Below are 20144 nucleotides of genomic sequence, written 5' to 3' on the forward strand. Positions count from 1 at the left end.
AAAAGTATATATTGAATAAAATCTGGTAAATGTCTGTTATATCGGAGACACATTTCTATCGGATATTTTCAGTTTTAAATGGCTCGTACTTACCAATTGTGGGTAACACTTTACTATACCAGAGACGGATTTCTTCAAATTTACAGGAGAAAGTACTTACGCAAATCATTTTCTGTAGCGTTGCTGATGTTCAGGAATGTAGTTTTGATCCATTTTAATGCGAATGCATGTGGTTTTGTACGAAAATCTATTTCCGACGCCCTATTGCTGCTGCCGCCATTTGCTTTCTGCACGAGAGTACAATACGCTCCGTATATGCTAAATTGAACGAAAGGAGTGCTAATGGAACCTAACCTAACCTAGTAGGCATACCTTGTCCCCGTGATGGTTCGTGGGGCTATCGTGAATTTTTGGCTAATGTCAATGTTTTTTGGGGCTACCCGTGGATGGTTTGTGGGAAATAAGGAACAACAGTAAATACTCGTTAATGTAAGAAATAGACATTATTTTCATTATAAATTCATTATTTCACCTAAATAAATGTTCCGTAATGCAGACTAGTACGTTAGCAACGTAAAAAATTGCAAAATAAATCATTGATAGGTGTCTCTGGTATAGTAAAGTAGTACCCCAATTGTGTATTCCGGAACATAGTTGAAGGTGGCATTATGCTTTTTACACTAAAATAACTTCAATTTTTCACATTACGAGTAATTCTTTTGGGTCCTTTCTTCCGTTGCGAAACATACAATATGGCACGCACAGCTGTGGATCGTCGTGCTTGTGTTTTGTCGATTTGGAGTGGGTGTGCAGTGCTTCAACCTTCTTAACCGAAAAATACCTACTTTCATGTTCATTATGTCATCACAAACCATTGACGGATAGTCCCAAAAACCATTCACGATAGCCACAAAAACCATTCACGTTAGCCCCACGGACCATTTCCAGCAAGGTTAGGTTAGGTAAGCATAGTTAAAAAAAAATTCTCATAAAAAAAGGCACGTTTGGAAACACTGGTGAGACCGCGTGACTTTCGACGCTCGCGCCATCTGCAGGTACATAATGGAAACAATGGCATAATGTTGTCGCTTTGCACAAAATGGAAGTTTATTATATCAAAAGTGCTTATTTCTTGTTGTGCAGCATTCTACGGTGAGAAAATACCTCCACGAACTTTCAAAATACTACAGAAACTCATTTCCGTAAGTAGTTTCTTCTGTAAAAGTGAAGAAATGTGTCTCCGATATAACAGACATTTACCTAAAATCTTAAGTAATTGTATGTGTTCACAGAAGTAAATCGAAATCAAACCATGTTAAAATTGCACTTGTAGCATTGATGAAATCTCAATAAAACAAAAGGAACTTGGGCCAAACCATTTTACATTGGTACTGTCTTGGCTAGTTTATATTTTGTGTGTGTGTTTTTTAGGTAAAATTTTAGTATTCGCCAAACGTCTGAAATTCCTTTATTTTCTTATTTTTTACATTGGTACTTACATATTCTGCATTGTTAAGGATTGTGGAAGGTGGGATTTAGTTTTTTTTCACAACAATAACTTCAATTTTCCACATATCAAGTAATTATCGTTCGTTCATTTTCCGGTTGCGTTACACACAATATGGCGAGCAAATCTTGACTAGCGTTGTCCATGATCTCTGGGTGGGCAGTGTTTCCAACCTTCTTCACCAAAAAATACCTACTTTCGTGTTACTGATTTTGTATCTTTAATGGGTTCGAAACCCCCACGAACCATGCAAGGTTAGGTTAGGCAAACAGTTAAAATTGTCTTGAAAAAAAAAAACTGCATGGTTGGAAACACTGAATCATCGAACGCACGCAGCATTTGGTTCACGTAGTAGAACATAGACACAACAGCTTTCGTGCATTGGAGACACATTAATCTTCAAAAATACATGATTTACCGGCAATATTAGTTCAGCGATGGGGGAAAAACACTTCCATGACCTTTCAAAAGTGTACGGAAAGTCAGTTCGGTAAGTAATTTCTCCTGTAAAATTGAAGAAATATGTTTTGCAGATACTAAAATTTTACCTTTTGTTTTAACACTAGGCTAGTGAAAGGTTTTACTGTTGTTTCTTTCCGGTTTAAAATTGTTTCTGCTGTACTGGAAATTTCAATTTTTTTTAAAAAAAAAACTGGTATTGCACAGCTTTGGTTCAACTGAATTACTTTTCACTCTACTCAAAAAGATAGCGGTCTTGATCAGGTTAATCTCAATTTGTGATATTACAATAGCCATAAAATGCTTAGTTCGAGATTACAGAAATCTGTTTTCAGAGTATATTTATACACCTACCAACTACATGCAACATCTTGACTACACGTGCAAAAACTGTTAATTTACCAGTTAATTATCTTGTAATGTGCACAGCTAATGAGTAAAACAAGCTAATTAAAAGCAACCTGCTATCATATTCACTTGTTTATTGCATTAACAAATTGGATCTGAAGTAATATTTTTAAAATAAATTCATTGAGAGAGTGTCTCACCAAAGAGCAAACCTTGCAAATATGAAAGGCAAATATTCCAATTATTCTTTTATTACATCCTTCATCAAGTACAAGGTTTAACGTTCATGGGACTGCTTCAGATATTCTCGGAGTACATCACATGCCTGAGTTTCTTCTCCCCAGTCCTTAACGACGACACAGGAGCATCCAACCACTTTTCGAGCCTTTCCTGCATTGTCTATTTTGCAAAGACCAGCCCATTCACCAAGCTTTTTGTTGTTGTCTACTTTGATGAGAGGAATCTGGTGCTCATTGCAAAGAGCTGACACAAGCTTCTTGTACATAGGTTCGTCGCAATTTTCAGCCAAGACACACAGCAACGCTTGCCTCTTGTCCAAAGCTTTAGCTGCCTCGTGAAGCCCATGGGCTAACCCATCGTGGATCAAAGCGGTCTTCAGTACTTCTTGAAGAGCCGTATTTATGTCCATCGAACCACCAGTAGCAGCAGAGGGAACATCATCGCCTTCGACATCGGACATCTTGCAGGTTTTTTCCTCTCACAAAATTACACAGTTAGGTATCAACTTAATTCTGTGTGTAATTGCCTGTTCGTTTGCACTAGAATATGCACAGATCACACTTTCTGGAACAAGGAGTTCACCGATAACTTCGATCTTGTCACCCCAACTACAAGTTTACAGCCAGACAGGGATGCGTAAAGGCGGAAATACAAAAACGGAAGTCATTCTACTTTTCAGCACTGGTGCAAATCATCTTCCTGCCTGTTTTCACTGCTTCACAGAGGTTGCATTTCATTTAACACTTTTGCTAGCATAAATGCAACGAAATGATTCCAAAATTCTTGCATAATTTTTTATAGCATAGGAACATTTCATGTAACATTAGCATTGCGATAATCGTGTAAACATTTCAGTTTAAACATTTTTATAACTTTGTGGGAAATGGCGTCACCCAGATTCAGATCTAGTCGGGGAAATGACTGGAATTATCTGGCAACCTTTACTTCCTGTCAATTTTCATGATCTCATTACAGGTGGCAGCAGCAAAGTGCCAACATGGCTGCGACCAAGGAGTCGAAACTTGGTGCATTATATGCCGAATTAAGTCGCTACGGTCAAAACGGCGAATACGAAAGAGCTTTAAAAGCTGCAAACAAACGTAACGTAATAATTTATTTTTCAAATGCTTTTTGCGTAATTACTTAATGTTATGTGACATCGTTCTTTTATATACCATATGTCAGAAAGTTATATTGTTATGGTTGCTAATGCATTTCTATTACCTGAATACGAGTAAATTCACTTAAATATGCTACTAGAATGAAGTATATACAGATTGCATGTTGTTGAGAGACAGATAATTCTTGCTACATTGTTTACATTATTTTTTATCCATATTTTCTTTCAGTACTTCAAGAATTCCAAGATGAAGAACAAGCATTTCATTGCAAAGTGGTGTGCCTCATTCAGCTTTCTCGATTTAGCGATGCTTTGCAAGCAATCACCAAACAACCGAAAATGTCATCGTAAGTAGAGTGATGTATTTCGGATTTTAGTTTGTTGCAATTTTTAAAAAAATCATTGTCATGATCTGAATAATTTTACATTCGTATTGGGTACTGGTGCGATCTCGCCCAAACACTTTTCACTCGTTTCTTTCGTCATTTTTAACATTCGTACTTACCGATTATGCATTGCGAAAGGTTCTTGAAGGTGAGATTTTGCAGTTGTGAAGAAAATAACCTCAATTTATCACATAACAGTAATTATTGTTCTTGTTTTCTTCGTTTGCGTACCACAAGATGACGGCTACATCTTGAATAGCGTGGTGAATCATCAGTGGGTATGCAGTGTTTCCAACCTTCTTAATCGAAAAATACCTACTTTGGTGTTACTAATTTCGGATTTTTCCCAGGTTCGAACCCCAAAAAACCATTCACGGATAGCCCCGAAAACCATTAACTGATCGCCCCGAAAACCATTGACGGATAGCCCCAAAAGCCATTTACGGATAGCCCTATGAACCATTTCCGGCTAGGTTTGGTTAGGTTAGGCAAGCATAGTTAAAATTTTGTTCGTAACACAATGTGATACAGCTTTCAAAAATTAAAAATAAAAGCTAAACAACAGCATGGTTGGAAACACTTCAACGGGGTTACGGCATGAAACGTACGCGACATCTGGTTGCCGGAGAGCGTCGGAAAGATACTTTTCTTGAAAGATACATGAATTTGCAGTCAAATATATTGCACGATGGATAAAAATACATCCACGACCTTTAAACAATCTATAGAAACTCAATTCCGTAAGTAGTTTCTCCTGTAAAAATGAAGAAATTCATTTGTTCGAAATTGCACCGATACCTAGTATTGTGCCAGACCCTGGGTTTTGATACAGATGCACTGATGTGTATATTCTAACTCTCCAGGCCTCCCAAACCCGAAGGTTTATGGCTGCAGCAACACAAGCCTTCCATGTGTTCCTATCCTGGGCAAGATCAATCCAATCCTTACCGATTTCCTTTAGGTCCATCTCAATGTTACCTCTGGCAATGTAAATTATGCTTGAAATTGTTTTGGGTCAGGTACCCTATTCTACACCCTCGAATTTTGAAATTTTTTTTTTTTCATTATGAAGATTATGTGATGCTATTTGTGAATTAAAAAAAATTGGAGCGCGGAAAGAAGTATTTACGACTGTACAGCCGTTTAAAGTTGCGATTTTGTCATTTGAAATTGTTGAGTCCAAATTTCTCACCGGTTCCGGGCTCCGCCCCTGGGGTAATTGGCTTACCGCCCCCTACTGCTACCGCGGCCCCGCCTTTATCTATAGAGTCCCTTTTAAAGGCATGTTAGAAATTGGCCGAAGTCACCTGCCCCCAACACTATTTCTGGGATTTCTCACTGTTTTCCGCATTGACACATGAAGATACAAAAAATGAAGGCTAAAATTAAACCAAAGAAGGTAACTTACCTCTTTTTACCAAGGACAGGTATTGAATTGTGGGTCGAAGTTCAATTTGTAATTCCAAAAATGAAGTAACTGCTACATTGAAAGTCTTTGTTGTCCTTTTCCACAGAATACCAACCTCCACTCCCTTCCCATCATAAAAATTCGAAGTCGCAAATTATCCCATCCCACAAGTCATTTAGAAAAAACAACCCTCCCCTTTACGGCATGCAGTTGCAAAAAAAAAAATAATTATTTCCAATTTCTGAAGTCGCATAAATGAAATCCGATGTCTGAAATGTCCAATCCGCCAATATATCACACAAATATCATATCGCAATCGCAAATGTTCCTAGTGCACAAGTCAATCATAAGAAGAAAATCAGACGTGCGCCTGTGACATCACTCGATCATCCGAAATCTTCAGACTTCCGCCTGTGACATGAATGCATCATTCGCCATCATATAGTTCTGAAAAACCTTTTTGACGTTACGCAAGGAATTTTAATTTCATAAAAAACGTAAGTTTCGTAGCACGTAGATCTGAAAAATTACCGCGCTATTTAGAAACATTGTTTATTATGAAGAACTAATTTTTGTAATGAGAATATTTGAAATGTGCGAAAAATCGAGGGTGTAGAAAAGGGTACCGGAGCCATTGTTTTTTCCATGGTCTTATTTAACCCTGGAGAGCTAAGACTTCGTCAAAATGACGACTCGTAGATAGAAAAAGGTAACCCCCACACTTTCTTACCACATGATGAGCTTGGAAACTGTGAAGGAAGTGGCACTGTATGGGTTAAATTGCTGTCCAGTTGACAAATTATTTTATCTGCGTAGTCGTTCTGATGAGGCATTAGGTTTAGCGGTATGATTGCACAATATAGAAAATGTCTCCAATTTTGTTAATATTTGGTATACTAACTAAATTTGGCCTTCTAATCATGAATCTGGTGTTAAAATGCAGGGTCACGTGTAGAAATTTTAACATTATCCACGGGTAGCCCCACAAACCATTTCCGGTAAGGTTAGGTTAGGCAAGCTTAGTTAAAATTTTGTTCGTAAAACAATGCGATACAGCTTTAAAAAAAAATCAACTTTTATTACCTTTTTTCCTGATTTCCACACGTGACCCCCTTATTTTAACAATAGATTCGTGATTAGAAGGCCAAATTTAGTTAGTATACCAAATATTAACGAAATTGGAGACATTCTCTATATTCTGCATTCGATCTGCTTTAGCGTAACCAAATTTGCTACATCCATTTTTTGTTTCAACAAGAAAAAAAATTGTGTTTTGCAAAAGAAAACTAAAAAAAATGATTTTATTGCTTTAGACAACTCTTGGCACAGTATCCATCTATCAAAGTTCGGAATAACCTGTGATAACCATGAATGGAAAAGAGGATGACAAAAGTAAAATGCAGCCATCGTTCCAAAGCAATATGTGGAGAATACCAAACAAATTGCTATTTTAAATGTAACTATGAACGTTAAATTATGTTAGTAGCCAATTTTAATTGCCGATAAAACACTTTATATGAAGCAAAAGAGTAAGGTCATCAAAATCACTATGCCTTAGCTTTAGCATTACTGATTTTCCACCTTAGCTCTCTCTAGGATTAAGGGTAGGATTTAATATGTCCAACCCATCTTTTTTGTTGATTTGATATGGAGACAAAGTAAGAAGTAAAATATGTTGGAAAGAGTCTGTGAAAGAACAACAATGCTGGAAGTGATCAAGAAGAGAAAAAAAAAATTGCTGGGATGCATGCTAAGTGAGATGGTGGAAGGAATGGTTAGCAAGTTTTAAAACCACGTATTGCGATAATATATATTATCTCGGATTCCTACTTCTTAGTCTAAATTTTCTGTTACGAGAGACAGCCGTTTCATTGTTATCAACGAAAGCTGTGCATTTGTTTTTTTTTGTCATTTACCTGCTTTCTAAGTCATTTTGTTTCATTAAAATGTAAACATACCTTTAATAGCAAAGATTTCCAAACTACCCACCCACTCGAATTACAGATTTGTGTAAGACGACAATGTCTGTTGGTTAGCACAGCATGCTATCATGCCAGGGGTCCTGGTTTCGAATCCTCGCCTTGGCATGGGTATACTTTGTAAGTGTCCCGTCAACAATTTCATCATATCATCTCTCTTGCTCCTCTCGTGTTTGTCCAAAAGTGGTAGAAACGTAACTGTAATCTAATGTAATCATTGTTTCTTATGCTCATTTTCATTTTGACATGAACAACATTTACACCATCTTCAGTTACGCTTCACCTACAACTGTAGTTCTTCTAGAGAATGAACAACTCCATAGACTTTCCCCAACTCGAACAAGATGTAACTACTCCTACTATTTGATGAGTACCCAAAACGAGATCTGTAAATGACCAGTAAAAGTAGCAGCTGTAGCAACTCTAATCTGCTTCTTAACTGTCACATTTGTGTTGGTTTGGTTAATTAATTTATGGATAACTTTTGGTATGACTTAAGATGACTGGACCCCTCTCCGATTTTCTTCATATTTGGCATACTTACTAATTGAGGCCTGCTAATGACAAATTTGAAGTTAAAATTTGTCGGAAACTTCTAGAAATTGCAAAATAATTGCGAACTATTGACGCTAACCCCACGAACCATTGGTGCTAGCCCCAAGAACCATTGACGTGTGGTTAGGTTAGGCAAACATAGTTAAAATTTCGTGTCGTGGTAGTATCAGGATCTAGAAATTGCAAAATAATTGCGAACCATTGACGCTAACCCCACAAACCATTGGCGCTAGCCCCACGAACCATTGACATGTGGTTAGAATAGGCAAACATAGTTAAAATTTGGTGTCGTGGTAGTATCAGGAATATATATATTTGCTTGTGAAACAAAAAAATTTGCGAAAATCAACTGTTTCCATTCTGAAAACTAACACCTTATTTTCGCTTATTTTGCAATTTCTATACATTTCTGACAACTTTTATCTTCAGATTCATGATTAGGAGGCCTCAATTAGTGAGTATGCCAAATATGAAGAAAATCGGAGAGGGGTCTGGTCATTTTAAGTCGTTCCTAACTTTTATGTGCTCCAGATATTAAACACTTGCATTACTGAAACAACATTTTCTGTGAGCTTTCAAAGTTGCATGACGTGAAAATCTCTAAGGATCTGCACAGTTTTGACCACCCCTCCATACAATCGGCATGGATACGTGCTGTAAAAGAGGACATAGGGATGTTTCTGGCAAAATTTGGATCTTGCAAGTTGGTAAAAAAAAAAAAAAAAAAAAAAAAAAAACACTAACAAGAAAATTGGCCCCTCTAGTTGTAGTGTGATTGGTAGGTAAGTTAGTAAATCATTGTGCACCTAAATTATGGTTGCATTTTTTTAAAGTTACCATATATTTTCTATTCTAATGCATGTCAGTTAATATAATAGAAACATAAATGTGGTAATAATGTTGGTATTATTGTTCCCATAAATTTCAGGGACTTGGTCTTCGAAAAAGCTTATGCCCAGTATCGTCTCAACCAACCACAAGAAGCCTTAAAAACTGTGAGTGCAACACCAAACTTATCTATGAAGCTAAAAGAACTCAAAGCACAAATCTTGTATAGATTAGAAAGGTACGTGCTCTTGTTTTTTGTGTGTGTTGGAGAGAGAAAAGGTACTTTAGTATTATATGGATTACCTGGTTAGGTTAGATTAGATTTTGTTGATCCTGAAACTGGGGCTAATACTCCTAAGCTAACCAAACCAGGTAGTCCATGTAATATACTAAAGTACTGAAAAAATATGGAATTTGCTGCATGCAGATAGTGCAGGGCTTGAAAAATCCCGATCGCCATGGCGACAAAAAATTTCAGCCTGGCGACTGTGATCTTTTGCTATAATATGTACGAAATTTTGATGATTCTAAGTTCAAATTGGCGTACATCGTAAGTTAGTAAATGATTTTTTTTTATCAACATTGTGAACATTCCATAGAGTCCGTAACAATTTCTTACCCTTTGTCCCCCAAGACTCCATTTCCTGCTTTCTCAAATGATTTAGCGATGTTTTGAATACTGCGATGCTCAGCATCTTATACAGTGTGTTTCAAATATTGCACAACCCAAACTTTGGAAATGTATATCATGAAAACCGTAAGAGATATTTACACTGGGTTTTCTGCATTATAGAGCCTCATCCTCTGATATATTTTTCAATGCTTAAAATTATCAGTTCACCCCGTACAGAAAATTATATAAATTAATAACTGACGGAAAGCAGCATTCAAATTTTTCCAGAAATGAACTTCTGAGTAAGAAAAATGTGTAAGAAATTATCGAAGGGTCATAATTAGACATTTCATGACTGATGCCATGTCAGTCTGTCATTTGTGACCAATGTTGGTCATGTGCAACATTTGATGACTTTTTGATTGGTGATTTTATGAGTTGAGTGAAAAGTGCCATTTTTGGGACATATCTCCATATATGGCAGGTCGAAATATTGCCAACAGTCGCATGCAACATGTGTCTAAGTATTGGTTCTACATTTACGTGAAAAATCGTAAATCAAGATTTTGTGCCGAAAATGGACTCTTTTGAGAGAATCCTAGGCTGCCCCTGGTTACATTGAATTCTCTTCGCTCATTGTGCCTGTTTTTTTAATTGATTCAGCATGGCTTATTCATTGGAGCAGTGCGTGTGCATCGCTGAAGAGTATTTTACTACTCATGTGCAAGAGGTTTTCAAATAAAAATGCCCTGCTTCTGCTGTACCTCACAAAGCAACTGTTTTACAACCAGTCAAACACCAACAGATGATCCCACAATTTTTTTATGAGTTGGAATTTATTGTTGAAAATCGGTTCCCAGATGTTTTCAGCAAATGAACAATGTTTTTTAAAATAATGTAATTGCTTTTATTTAGATAAATGCTAACATAAATTTATGAACCCAGTGAAAGCCTACAGGATTATCTTAGTCCAGAAACCCGGTATGAATATATCTTACGATTTTCATGGTATACATTTTTAAAGTTTGGAGTGCGCGACTTTTGAAACATACTGTAGTATGCACAATTGCTAGTAGGTGGTTTCCTGGCACCTGATATTCAGAGCTGGCACCTAGCTTTGAAGAAATTTTTTCGAGCACTACTTATATGAAAGTTTGATGGCAGGCTATTGTAGCTGAGGTTTGCCTTCGCTTCCCTCAGTCATTTATGGTAAGACCAGAGATGCTGCCCACCCCATTTCTTCACCATTTTTCTTCCATCAACCTCTTGGTCCTTACCCTCCTGCATAATAAAGTTCTCTGTGCATTTTGCACCATGTTATATGGAGTTAAGGTCCCGCACATTCTTCGATCTCTGCCATTTTGAAGGTGATGTGTACAGCACCATGCTCTGTCTGCAATTACCCCCAGGTACCCATTTATTTGAGGCTGGGTGAGCCCCAGAGCCACTTTATGAAGGACAAGGCTGGAAAAATTCTGAACTTAAATCACGCACCCCAGAAATTGAACCTGGGTTTTCCATGTGACAGTCAGATTCCCTACTGACTATATCCAGTCCCAGCTAACTGGAGCTGGGCCGCACATAGCAGCAGAGAAGGAGGATGGAAATCGACTGGCGAAAGAGCAGCGTTGCCAACCGTAGGGCCCTGATCGTATATGTACGGAGATACGGTCCAGACCTTTGTCCGTATGCGAAATGTATGGCTAGTCAAAATTTCCACTTGCTGTTTTATCACTAATATTTCCATAACAAATTTTTAAACCAAGCGAAGGGACCTGGAGACAAAAATACGGTCCGTTTGCCTGTGGGTACTTTATTATCATTTTCAAGTGTTTCCAGAGCGAAGGAGACAAAGCGGGTAACTCTAGTTGTTCATTATGAAATCCCGTTTCTGTCATTGTTAATTGGTGGAGCCGTCTCGTGTCACTACTTGCGCAGAGACTTGTTCTCTTTTTCCTGGTCTTCAGTTAGCTGGTAAAGGGTTTTGACCTACACCTACATATTCTACACAAAATCAATGTGTTTAACACTGAACGGTTCTGAACGTGCAGTATGATTTTGTTCCATCCTGCTTCTATAGGAACATAACTTTGTTTCCTTCCTGCCAAACGAGCAGACTACAATTCGGGGACTGTGTCACGAAGATCCAGCAACATACTGGCAACCAATGATGCCAAAGCTTGCCGCACCCTATTGTTTGATAGGGTTAAAGGCCTCTGCATGTTACAGCGTTTTTCCATGGTGACATGGCAGATCTTTATTTCTTATTTGGCAAAACAAATAATGCAAGTGAATCATTAACAGCCAAAGAATGGACTTGGAAATTTTATCTTTTCTGTCGAAAGCGAGGGAGGGTCACATGACCTGCTGAACAAATTGGCTTTGTCCAGTTGCCGTGGTGAGGGAATATTCTCGTGGTATTCTGCGTTGCCAAATTTTTCGTTTCGAGTCGTTTTTGAAACAGGTAGCACCTTCAACAAGGGCAAGCACGGCGAAGCCTAATGGTTACCGCAAGCGACTGGATCTCCGATTTCATTCCTCTCCCTGAAAGGTGAGGTAAGGGTGCATGTCGACAGGAAGAGGTGTCATGTACAACTGGACAAAAATCAGGCATTTAGCAACACTGAGTTTCCCCCCTTGAACTGGAGGCGCAAAGTTTGGTTTTCCTCAAGTCTGTTCTTTGGCCGGGCAGACTTTATGTGACTTAACCACTCAGTGGCAAGAAGCTGAGACAGATTTTTTCCTGGCTTGGCAACACTGCCTATGGTTTTGGCACTAGTCGCGTCATGTAGGATGACTCATTCTGTTTCCGTAGCAAGTTGTCACATGTTGCGAAACCACGTTAGTGAGCAGCTGTGTTGATTTACATGGAACGTGTTATTTTACCCCTCCAGGTAACTCCATTGCTTTTCGCGATGAGTATTCAAGATGAGCAGCGACATGCCATTAAATTTTATTGGCGTTTAGGGAAAAATGCTGCGGAAACATATGCAATGTTTCAACAGGCATATGCCGATAAAGACAGACTGAGTAGAGCCACAGTATTACCAAATACTCATTGAGCAAAAAAGAGGCCGCAAATGAAGATCTCCTTCATATTGCACCACGATAACGCACGTCCGCATATCGGGCGTGCTTTTCAGGATTACGCGACGAAGAGAAAAATATAAATTTTCCAGCATACAGCCTGGACCTTGCACCCTGCAACTTTTGGCTATTTCCACTTTTAAAGGCCGCTTTGCGTGGTCGTCATTTCATGACGAACAAAGAAGTGATCACCGCAGTGCAAGTTTTCTTCAGTTCGCTACCTGAACGAATTTTCGAAGACATTCACAAAGTGGCAAGAGCATATGGATGCTTGCTTAGCTGTCAATGGTGCCTATTTTGAAATAGATGTACGTCTACTCGATATGGCTGATTCCGAATAAAAATTTTGTGATTTTTTTGTTTCATTTTAATGATTCTTGGAGGGGTACATGCTTGTCTTTTAACTGCTACGCAGTCACGACATTTTGACCTATTGTGCTCATTTTTGTCTCAATCGTCAGCTAATGAACCAAATTTGCACCCTACTACATTGGGTAGCCAATGGAGGTCGCTGTTTTCCTATACAGGAATTAGTGTCACCTTCTCTGCGACAGCCTTTGTGTATATATACCATTTAATTGAATTTAATTAGAATTTTTGGATACACTGAAATATCACAGACCTTTTATATTGTTACTAAATTTGTCTGAGAGTGTGTGGGTGGTAAGAGGCGATAATAAGTAAAGCTGACAAAGGAAACCGGGAATTATACTTGATTAATGAAGGTACACTCACAAAGAAAAACCATTCACAGGCTGGGATTTGAACCTGTGACCCCTGGCATTATAAGATGCTGTGCTCTCCAGTCCACCATGGAGGTTGGCAAATTTCTAATTAAAGCTGCAATTTAACTCAAATTTAGTGTTTGATAAGTTTGTGTTGCAAGCTTAGAATGCTGGTTCATTGTACTTCAGAGTAATATTATATTTTTATTGTGTATATGTAGGAATTTACAAAAATACTACCTCGACTGTAGTGAGAAGTAGAAAAAATTATTTCTGAAGATTGAAATTCCAATGTTCATTTCAAAATTTACATCCGATCTGGCATTGTTTTCACAGGTACGAGGACTGTTTTGATGTTTATCGGGATGTTATTAAGAACAGTACGGATGACTATGAAGAAGAAAGGGAAACCAACCTTGCAGCTGTGGTAGCCAATATGTGCCTGGAAAGTTCCGTAAGTAGACCAAACAGGAAGGCTGAATGGGAAGGGGTGGTTGCATAATTTGCTACTGGGTTTTTTTACTCAAATGTGAATTCATTCTATGATATTGTTTGATACCTTCTGAGAGGCAGGTAGACAAATACTACCTACCTTAACATGTGTTTAAGTATACAACAACATTTGTGTGTGGACATTACCCATCACCATCTCTTCCACTTTTTGTCCAATGTGGAATTATTGGAAAGTAACAATTGACAAGTCGGAAGCTATGTAACTAGTCCAAATTCCATATTTGGAAATTCATATGAAATCTCTTTTTACTATTTGGAAATTGTGGTGCACAACTTGTGTACACGTATCTGCAAACTTGACTGTGCATCTGAGTAAAGTAATAATGATGGATGCTGTAAACGCAGTTTAAGCATTACGTATGTGAAATTTCGTGTTTCCATGTTGCACAGTTGGATAGCTTTTTTCAGATTAATTTCGAAGGCTCGCTGCCTTCATTCACTAAGGGTACGGCGTCTGGAGCGGAGATAGTACACGTCACTACTTTATTCATTCCCTGGTGGCGGTAATTGCATTTTCTCCCATCTGGTGGTGCTGGCGTGTGTTTCCTGGCTTGTGTTGTCTGCTGCGCTTTCTGCTTTCCGTCGTCAGGTGACTTTGCCGCAAGGTGGTTGAGAGGTTGGGTCGTCTGTTTCTTTGTGATGCTCAGTGTGGTGTAGTGGCTGGAGGGAGGGTGAGGAGGGGGATTGCATTTTTTTTTTCGTGGTCTGGAATTGTGGGTGTGCCTGTCCATTGACTAGGTTCAGTGCTGTAAAAGATGCCATACGAGGCACACTTGTTTCTGGCCTTTCACAATACCTCCGCACCACAAACCACTCCATCTCCTCCACATCCATACTTCACTCAACTGGCTCTATCATAGAAAACACACTGAAAGAAACCCACACCATCTTCCAACAGAAACCAGAACTGAACCTAGACAACGGGCAGGCACACCTGTGGGACAGAGGTTGACAATTGGGTACATTTTGAAAGGGCCATCCCCTGTGCCTCAACAGGAGAAGTTTTACATCTGAAACCCTTTTTGTTCCGTACTATTATAGGATTTGTGTGTTGCAAAGTACAGTAATGAGAATATGTTAAACATTATGTACAGTGTGATATTTGAGATATTGCTCTGTTGGTTTGTCTGACTTTAAGCAGGGTGAGAATGCTGCTAACATGTTTTTGATGTTATGTATTTCTTACTTTTTTCAGTAGATTCAGTACATATTTTTTGATTTGTAATACTTTTATTACCTGCACAAGTTTCACAAGCTGCTACATCCACAACAGTTGTTCAAATTGGCATCCCCCAGCTTCCCTGCAGGCATGACATCGTCGCACAAAGTTTTGGCGTACCCAGGCAGCGAGAATTCTTGCGAGGAGATCCTCTGCAGTCTCGCTTCCTGTGACATTGTTCGAACAACCCTGGCCAGAACTTTGAACAACTGTTGTGAATGTAGCAACTTGTGAAACTTGTGCAGGTAATAAAAGTATTACATCTTCATGCACCGATTTTCGCTTATAACTTTCAACTAAGTCATTTCCGGACAAGGGTTCCTTATCTCAAATACATACATGTGCCCTTCTCCATCATCCCTGAAAGTTTGTATCATCAGCCTGGAAACACCCTGTATATATGTACATATTTTACTGGTTTTAGTTTTAGTTATTACAAATGTTATTTTACAAACAACATATTATCTGTTATTCATAGTGTTTGAAAAATGGATAAAGATTTGTATGTAAAGTATGAATATGCTATTCACCTATCTAATGTATTTTTCATTGTCTTTTGACTCAGACTAGAGAAGTTCCTCAGCTTCGCGAGCATACGTATGAATTATCGTATAATTCTGCTTGCCAATTGATTGGAAGGGGCCAGTTTGGGGCAGCTGAGAAGAAGCTAAAGGAAGCCGAGAAACTGTGCAGAGAAACTCTAGAAGATGATGGAGTAACTGAAGAAGACATAGAAGATGAACTAGGAATAATAAAGTATGTAAATGCTTAGTTTTTTTAGATTTTCTATTAGTTTATTCTTGGTTTCAAGTTTCGTGAATTATTAAAGGAAATATAACAAGTTAGCTAATACAAATGCAGTTTTCAGATTAATTTTAGTCACTCACTCACTCACTCTCTAGCATTCTTAAACCCAAAGGTTTATGGCTGCTACAACACAAGCCTTCCATCTGTTCCATCCTGGACAAGATGAATCCAATTTTTTCCATCCTACAGGTGTCTTACCAGCAATTTTCCCAACAAGAATCCTGTAAACTCGTCTTTCCTCTCTCATTCGTGATTAATGTTACTAGTTTTAAAATTGCTATGAGTGTACAAGAATGATTTTCTCTATTTTTCTAATTGCATTGCAATTTTTCATATCTTAGCAGTTATTGTAATCAGTTTGAACAGGAAATGATGATTATCAGCTCAATGTCACAAGAAATCGGGGACTTTTTATGATATTTCTTTCTTATTTAGTGTTAGATTTAAAATAGCAATAGTGTTTTAAAAATAACAATAGTGTTTTTTCATGTAATTGGTGCAGCATTATTAGAAATAGTCATTCATGGTTGTGAGTAATTTTTGATGACAGATTGTGGCCAGGTTTTGAATGTAAGGTTAATGTGCGTTAAGTTTTACTAAAGTTATTTTCTATTCATCTGAGTGAAAGGTGTGTGAATGAGGTATATATGGTCCTCTGAAAACATGTGTGATTGACAGCGAAGTGCATCTGAGACTCATTTGAGTTGATGATTAAGAAAATGGCAGGACCGTGTGTGAATGTTTGTGTGCGCATGTGTATTCTCCCCCTCATAAAAAGTCTCTGCGATGATCAAATTTCAGTGATCTGAAGCTAACCCGATTCTGTCGAACGTTAAATGTTTGCTAATGATGAGCTGTTTTATGCACTCTGAGTGTGGCTAATCTTCCCGTGACTTGCTGGCTTTGAACTAGCACATGACGGGTTGACTCCATTGGCGTATGGCCTTTGTGATGTCTCTGTCATTGTTCAGTTTCTGATCCTGTTAATTAAAGATCATTTATTGCTGCTAGAATCTGAATAATACTTAAACTCCATACCAGTTAACAGTAGACCAGGCGAACGAGAACAAGTCTCTGCGTAAGTAGTGAAGCGAGACATCTCCACCAATGAACAGTGAGAGAAACAGGATTGTGTAATGGGCGACAGGAGTTACCCGATTTCCTGTAAGCATTGCAAACTTTTGAAGAGGATAATACTGAACGTACATGGCAAACGGACCGTATTTTTATCTCCAGGTCCATACGATTGGTTTAAGAATTTCTTAGGGAACTATTAGGGCTCAGAGCAAATTTTGACAAGCCGTGCATTTAGCGTACAGACTAAGGTCTGGACCGTACATCAGTACATGTATGGTCAGGACCGTGCGTTTGGCAATGCTGCGCTTTCACCACTCGATTTTCCTACTCCTCCTCTGCCTCTATGCACGGCCCTACTCTACAGTTAGCTGGGACAAGTTATAGTTTGATTTTTTAATGGTTTAGGCATTCAAAAAGTAATGATGAACATGTATGGTACACCCACTGGCAAACAAGAAAGAAAGGAAAAAAATGAAACCTAACTCCTGAAATACTCGTCCCTGCAAGGTATATGTGTTGCCTAACTCCACAAGCGATAAGAGGATTTTAATAGCAAATTTCCAATGATAACTTCTAACACTACCATAGAGTTTGACAACACACACAATGCCTTGCAGGCAAGCAAGTGTTTCAGGATCTGTGTCCTATCTTTATTGCAGCTGACTGTACATTCCAAGTTTATCATGTCAATCCGTGAGTATTGTGCGTTGAACCTTGAGCGGACAGCTATTTTCAAATGAAAATATTTGTGTGTGGTATCAATTCGGTTCATTTATAATTGAGGGATGGGACAGATAAGTTAGTACTCTATCGGTATTGGCTGATATAGACATATCAGTGTATCAGTAAAATTACAGATTTTTTTACCGATCCAATATATCTATAAATACAAGGGTCGTTCAAGGTTGACCTGGACTTTTATTTCTGCAGAGGAAATAGGTAGCAGAAGAAACACCAAACTATGTCAGTTTTTCAAAGTATTCGCCGTGCGCGCCGAGGCACCGTTGCCATCGTTCTGGCAGCTCCCAAATTCCTTTGGCGTAGAAAGAACTTGGTTGTTGTCGTAGCCACTGGAGGACATCGCTCCGCAGTGCTTCGTCTTTCGTGAATTTCTTCCCTCCCAGATGGTCTTTAAGGGGTGCAAACAAATGATAATCACTGGGGGCTAAATCCGGACTTTAGGGGGGATGGGGCAGAACTTCCCAGCGCATGTCGGCCAGAGTTGTTGTTGTCACATTGGCCGTGTGAGGGCGGGCATTGTCATGGAGAAGAATGACATTTCCAGACAACATCCCAGGTCTTTTCTTTCGAATGGACTTTCGTACAGCACCACTCAACAATGTGGAGTAATACTGGGCATTAATCGTGCTCCCTTTGTCCAGAAAATCCACATGGATAACGCCCTTCATGTCCCAGAAGACACTTGCCATGATCTTTCCAGCGGACGGCTGCGTTTTGCTTTTCTTGGGGGCGGGGAACCTTTATGCCGCCACTCCATGCTGCATCTTTTGGTCTCTGGGGTTGAATTGTGCAACCATGTTTCATCACACGTGATGATGGATTGCAACAATTCATCACCTTCTGCTCGAAACCGATTCAGAAGCTGTTCACAGACCGTCCTGCGTGTCCACTTCTGATCGAATGTCAGCTGGCGGTGAACCCACCTTGCACAGATTTTGCGGAAGCGTAAGTGGTAGTGAATGATTGTCTCAACACTCCCGACACTGATATTCACCTCGGCAGCAATATCCCGCACTGTTACTCGCCGGTTCTCAAGAATCATTTGCTCAACACGTGCGATATTCACTGGTGTGACTGCAGTAGGGCGAATGTGTCCATGCGCTTCATTTGTCACCAGCTCCCGTCCTTCGCGAAACTGCTCACACCATTCGTACACTCTTCTCTGCGACATCATTTATTCACCATACTGTGCTTGCAATCGTCTGAAAATCTCAGCTGGTTTCCCTTTCCCCTTTACGAGAAATTTGATTACACACCGCTGCTCCACAGCCACAGACACACTGCTTGCCGCCATGTTCGCTGCAGCTGCTGCACATGCGCGAAATTCGTCATGCCGGGTGCTAGTTACTCGCGAAGGAATACATTACGTCACCCGCACGTTTCATCATGATCCGGCTATTCATCGATTTTTTACGTACAAAAATCCCGGTCAACCTTGAACGACCCTTTTATCTTAGAATTTAGTACAAAATTTTGCTATAATTTTTATTGATAATCTCGATGCCTTACTTTTTAAGAAAGTAAATGTCTAAATGTGCAGTTTTTGCATTACATTCACCTGGAAACACATATACCGAGTACTTCAAAAAATGTATACATTGTAAGATGATAAAAAAATTGTATTCCCACCTGGGTAGATGGAATATGGTAAAGATGTAGTGTGATGTTTGCTCAATAGATGGCAGCAGGTACCAGGGAGCTAGCGCCAATACGTGGACAGTTAGTGATTCATATCAACATGGCGGAAGTACCGTTGAACTTTGAAGAGCGTAAGAATATGTTAAAGTGGTACTGGAAATTTGAGAATGTGGTTAATGGATAAGTAAAGTATAAGGTGTAGCGCAGGAAACCAGATAACCGAGACACACTTTGGGATGATATTAAAGCAGTAGTGGTCTATACTCAGAGATGTAATGATGCTGGGGGCCATCAGTTTGAGCATTTATTGTAAACGTTTAGCCCGGAGAGTGCATTGAAATCTTCAAACTGACTTGCAACCTTAGTTTCAGGTAAATACACATCTTTGTATGAAGACGTTTTAACAATTTTTTCTTCTCCTGAATTGTGTATACATTTTTTTGAAGCACTCTGTATTAAGGAGGTCAATGAACCATTCAGGTTCTTCAAGGACCTGGAACTTTATATTCGATTGATAGAATATTGGTTATCAGTATCAGAAAATTTCATATCGGCCCATCCCTAATTGGAGGTGAAACATGCTGGAATGAAAAACAAAATATTTAGTTACTATTTTTAACAAATCCATTTTAAAATTTCAATTTTTTTCTTCTCCATAAATTATCCAATGTAACTTATGAATAAAGTATTACTCTACAAACATTGTTTCTTGCTGATATGTTTACCTGCAGGAGATGTTAAAAAGAAAAACTTCTCTTTGAAGTTGTAGTGCTCGTGCAACGATCTGTACCTGTCCTACCTGTAATTATCAGTCCTTTATAATAAATGATGCAAATTCTTATGACTCCAATGAAATTATGTGTGTGTGAAATATATAATTTTAGGCTGATATTA

General features: G+C 38.8%; 2 protein-coding genes across 2 annotated transcripts in view; one reads left to right on the forward strand and one right to left on the reverse strand.

Moving 5' to 3' along the window:
- Window positions 1-2549: 2549 nt before the first annotated feature.
- Window positions 2550-3212, reverse strand: RpS12 (ribosomal protein S12). Its single transcript, XM_083143263.1, has one exon. It carries the CDS (start codon window positions 3012-3014, stop codon window positions 2592-2594), a length of 423 nt encoding a protein of 140 aa, XP_082999389.1. The 5' UTR covers window positions 3015-3212; the 3' UTR covers window positions 2550-2591.
- Window positions 3213-3527: 315 nt separating this feature from the next.
- The window catches only part of Srp72 (signal recognition particle 72), a 41083-nt gene continuing 24466 nt past the window's right edge, over window positions 3528-20144 (forward strand). The window contains exons 1-5 of the mRNA XM_083142648.1: window positions 3528-3654; window positions 3904-4021; window positions 8931-9068; window positions 13592-13709; window positions 15553-15743. Of these exons, the coding sequence (XP_082998774.1) occupies window positions 3552-3654; window positions 3904-4021; window positions 8931-9068; window positions 13592-13709; window positions 15553-15743 (668 nt within the window). The 5' untranslated portion in view covers window positions 3528-3551. The remainder of the gene's footprint in view (window positions 3655-3903; window positions 4022-8930; window positions 9069-13591; window positions 13710-15552; window positions 15744-20144) is intronic.

The sequence above is a fragment of the Lepisma saccharinum genome, chromosome 21 (assembly GCF_977018435.1).
Source record: "Lepisma saccharinum chromosome 21, izLepSacc3.1, whole genome shotgun sequence".
Taxonomy (NCBI): Eukaryota; Metazoa; Arthropoda; class Insecta; order Zygentoma; family Lepismatidae; genus Lepisma; species Lepisma saccharinum.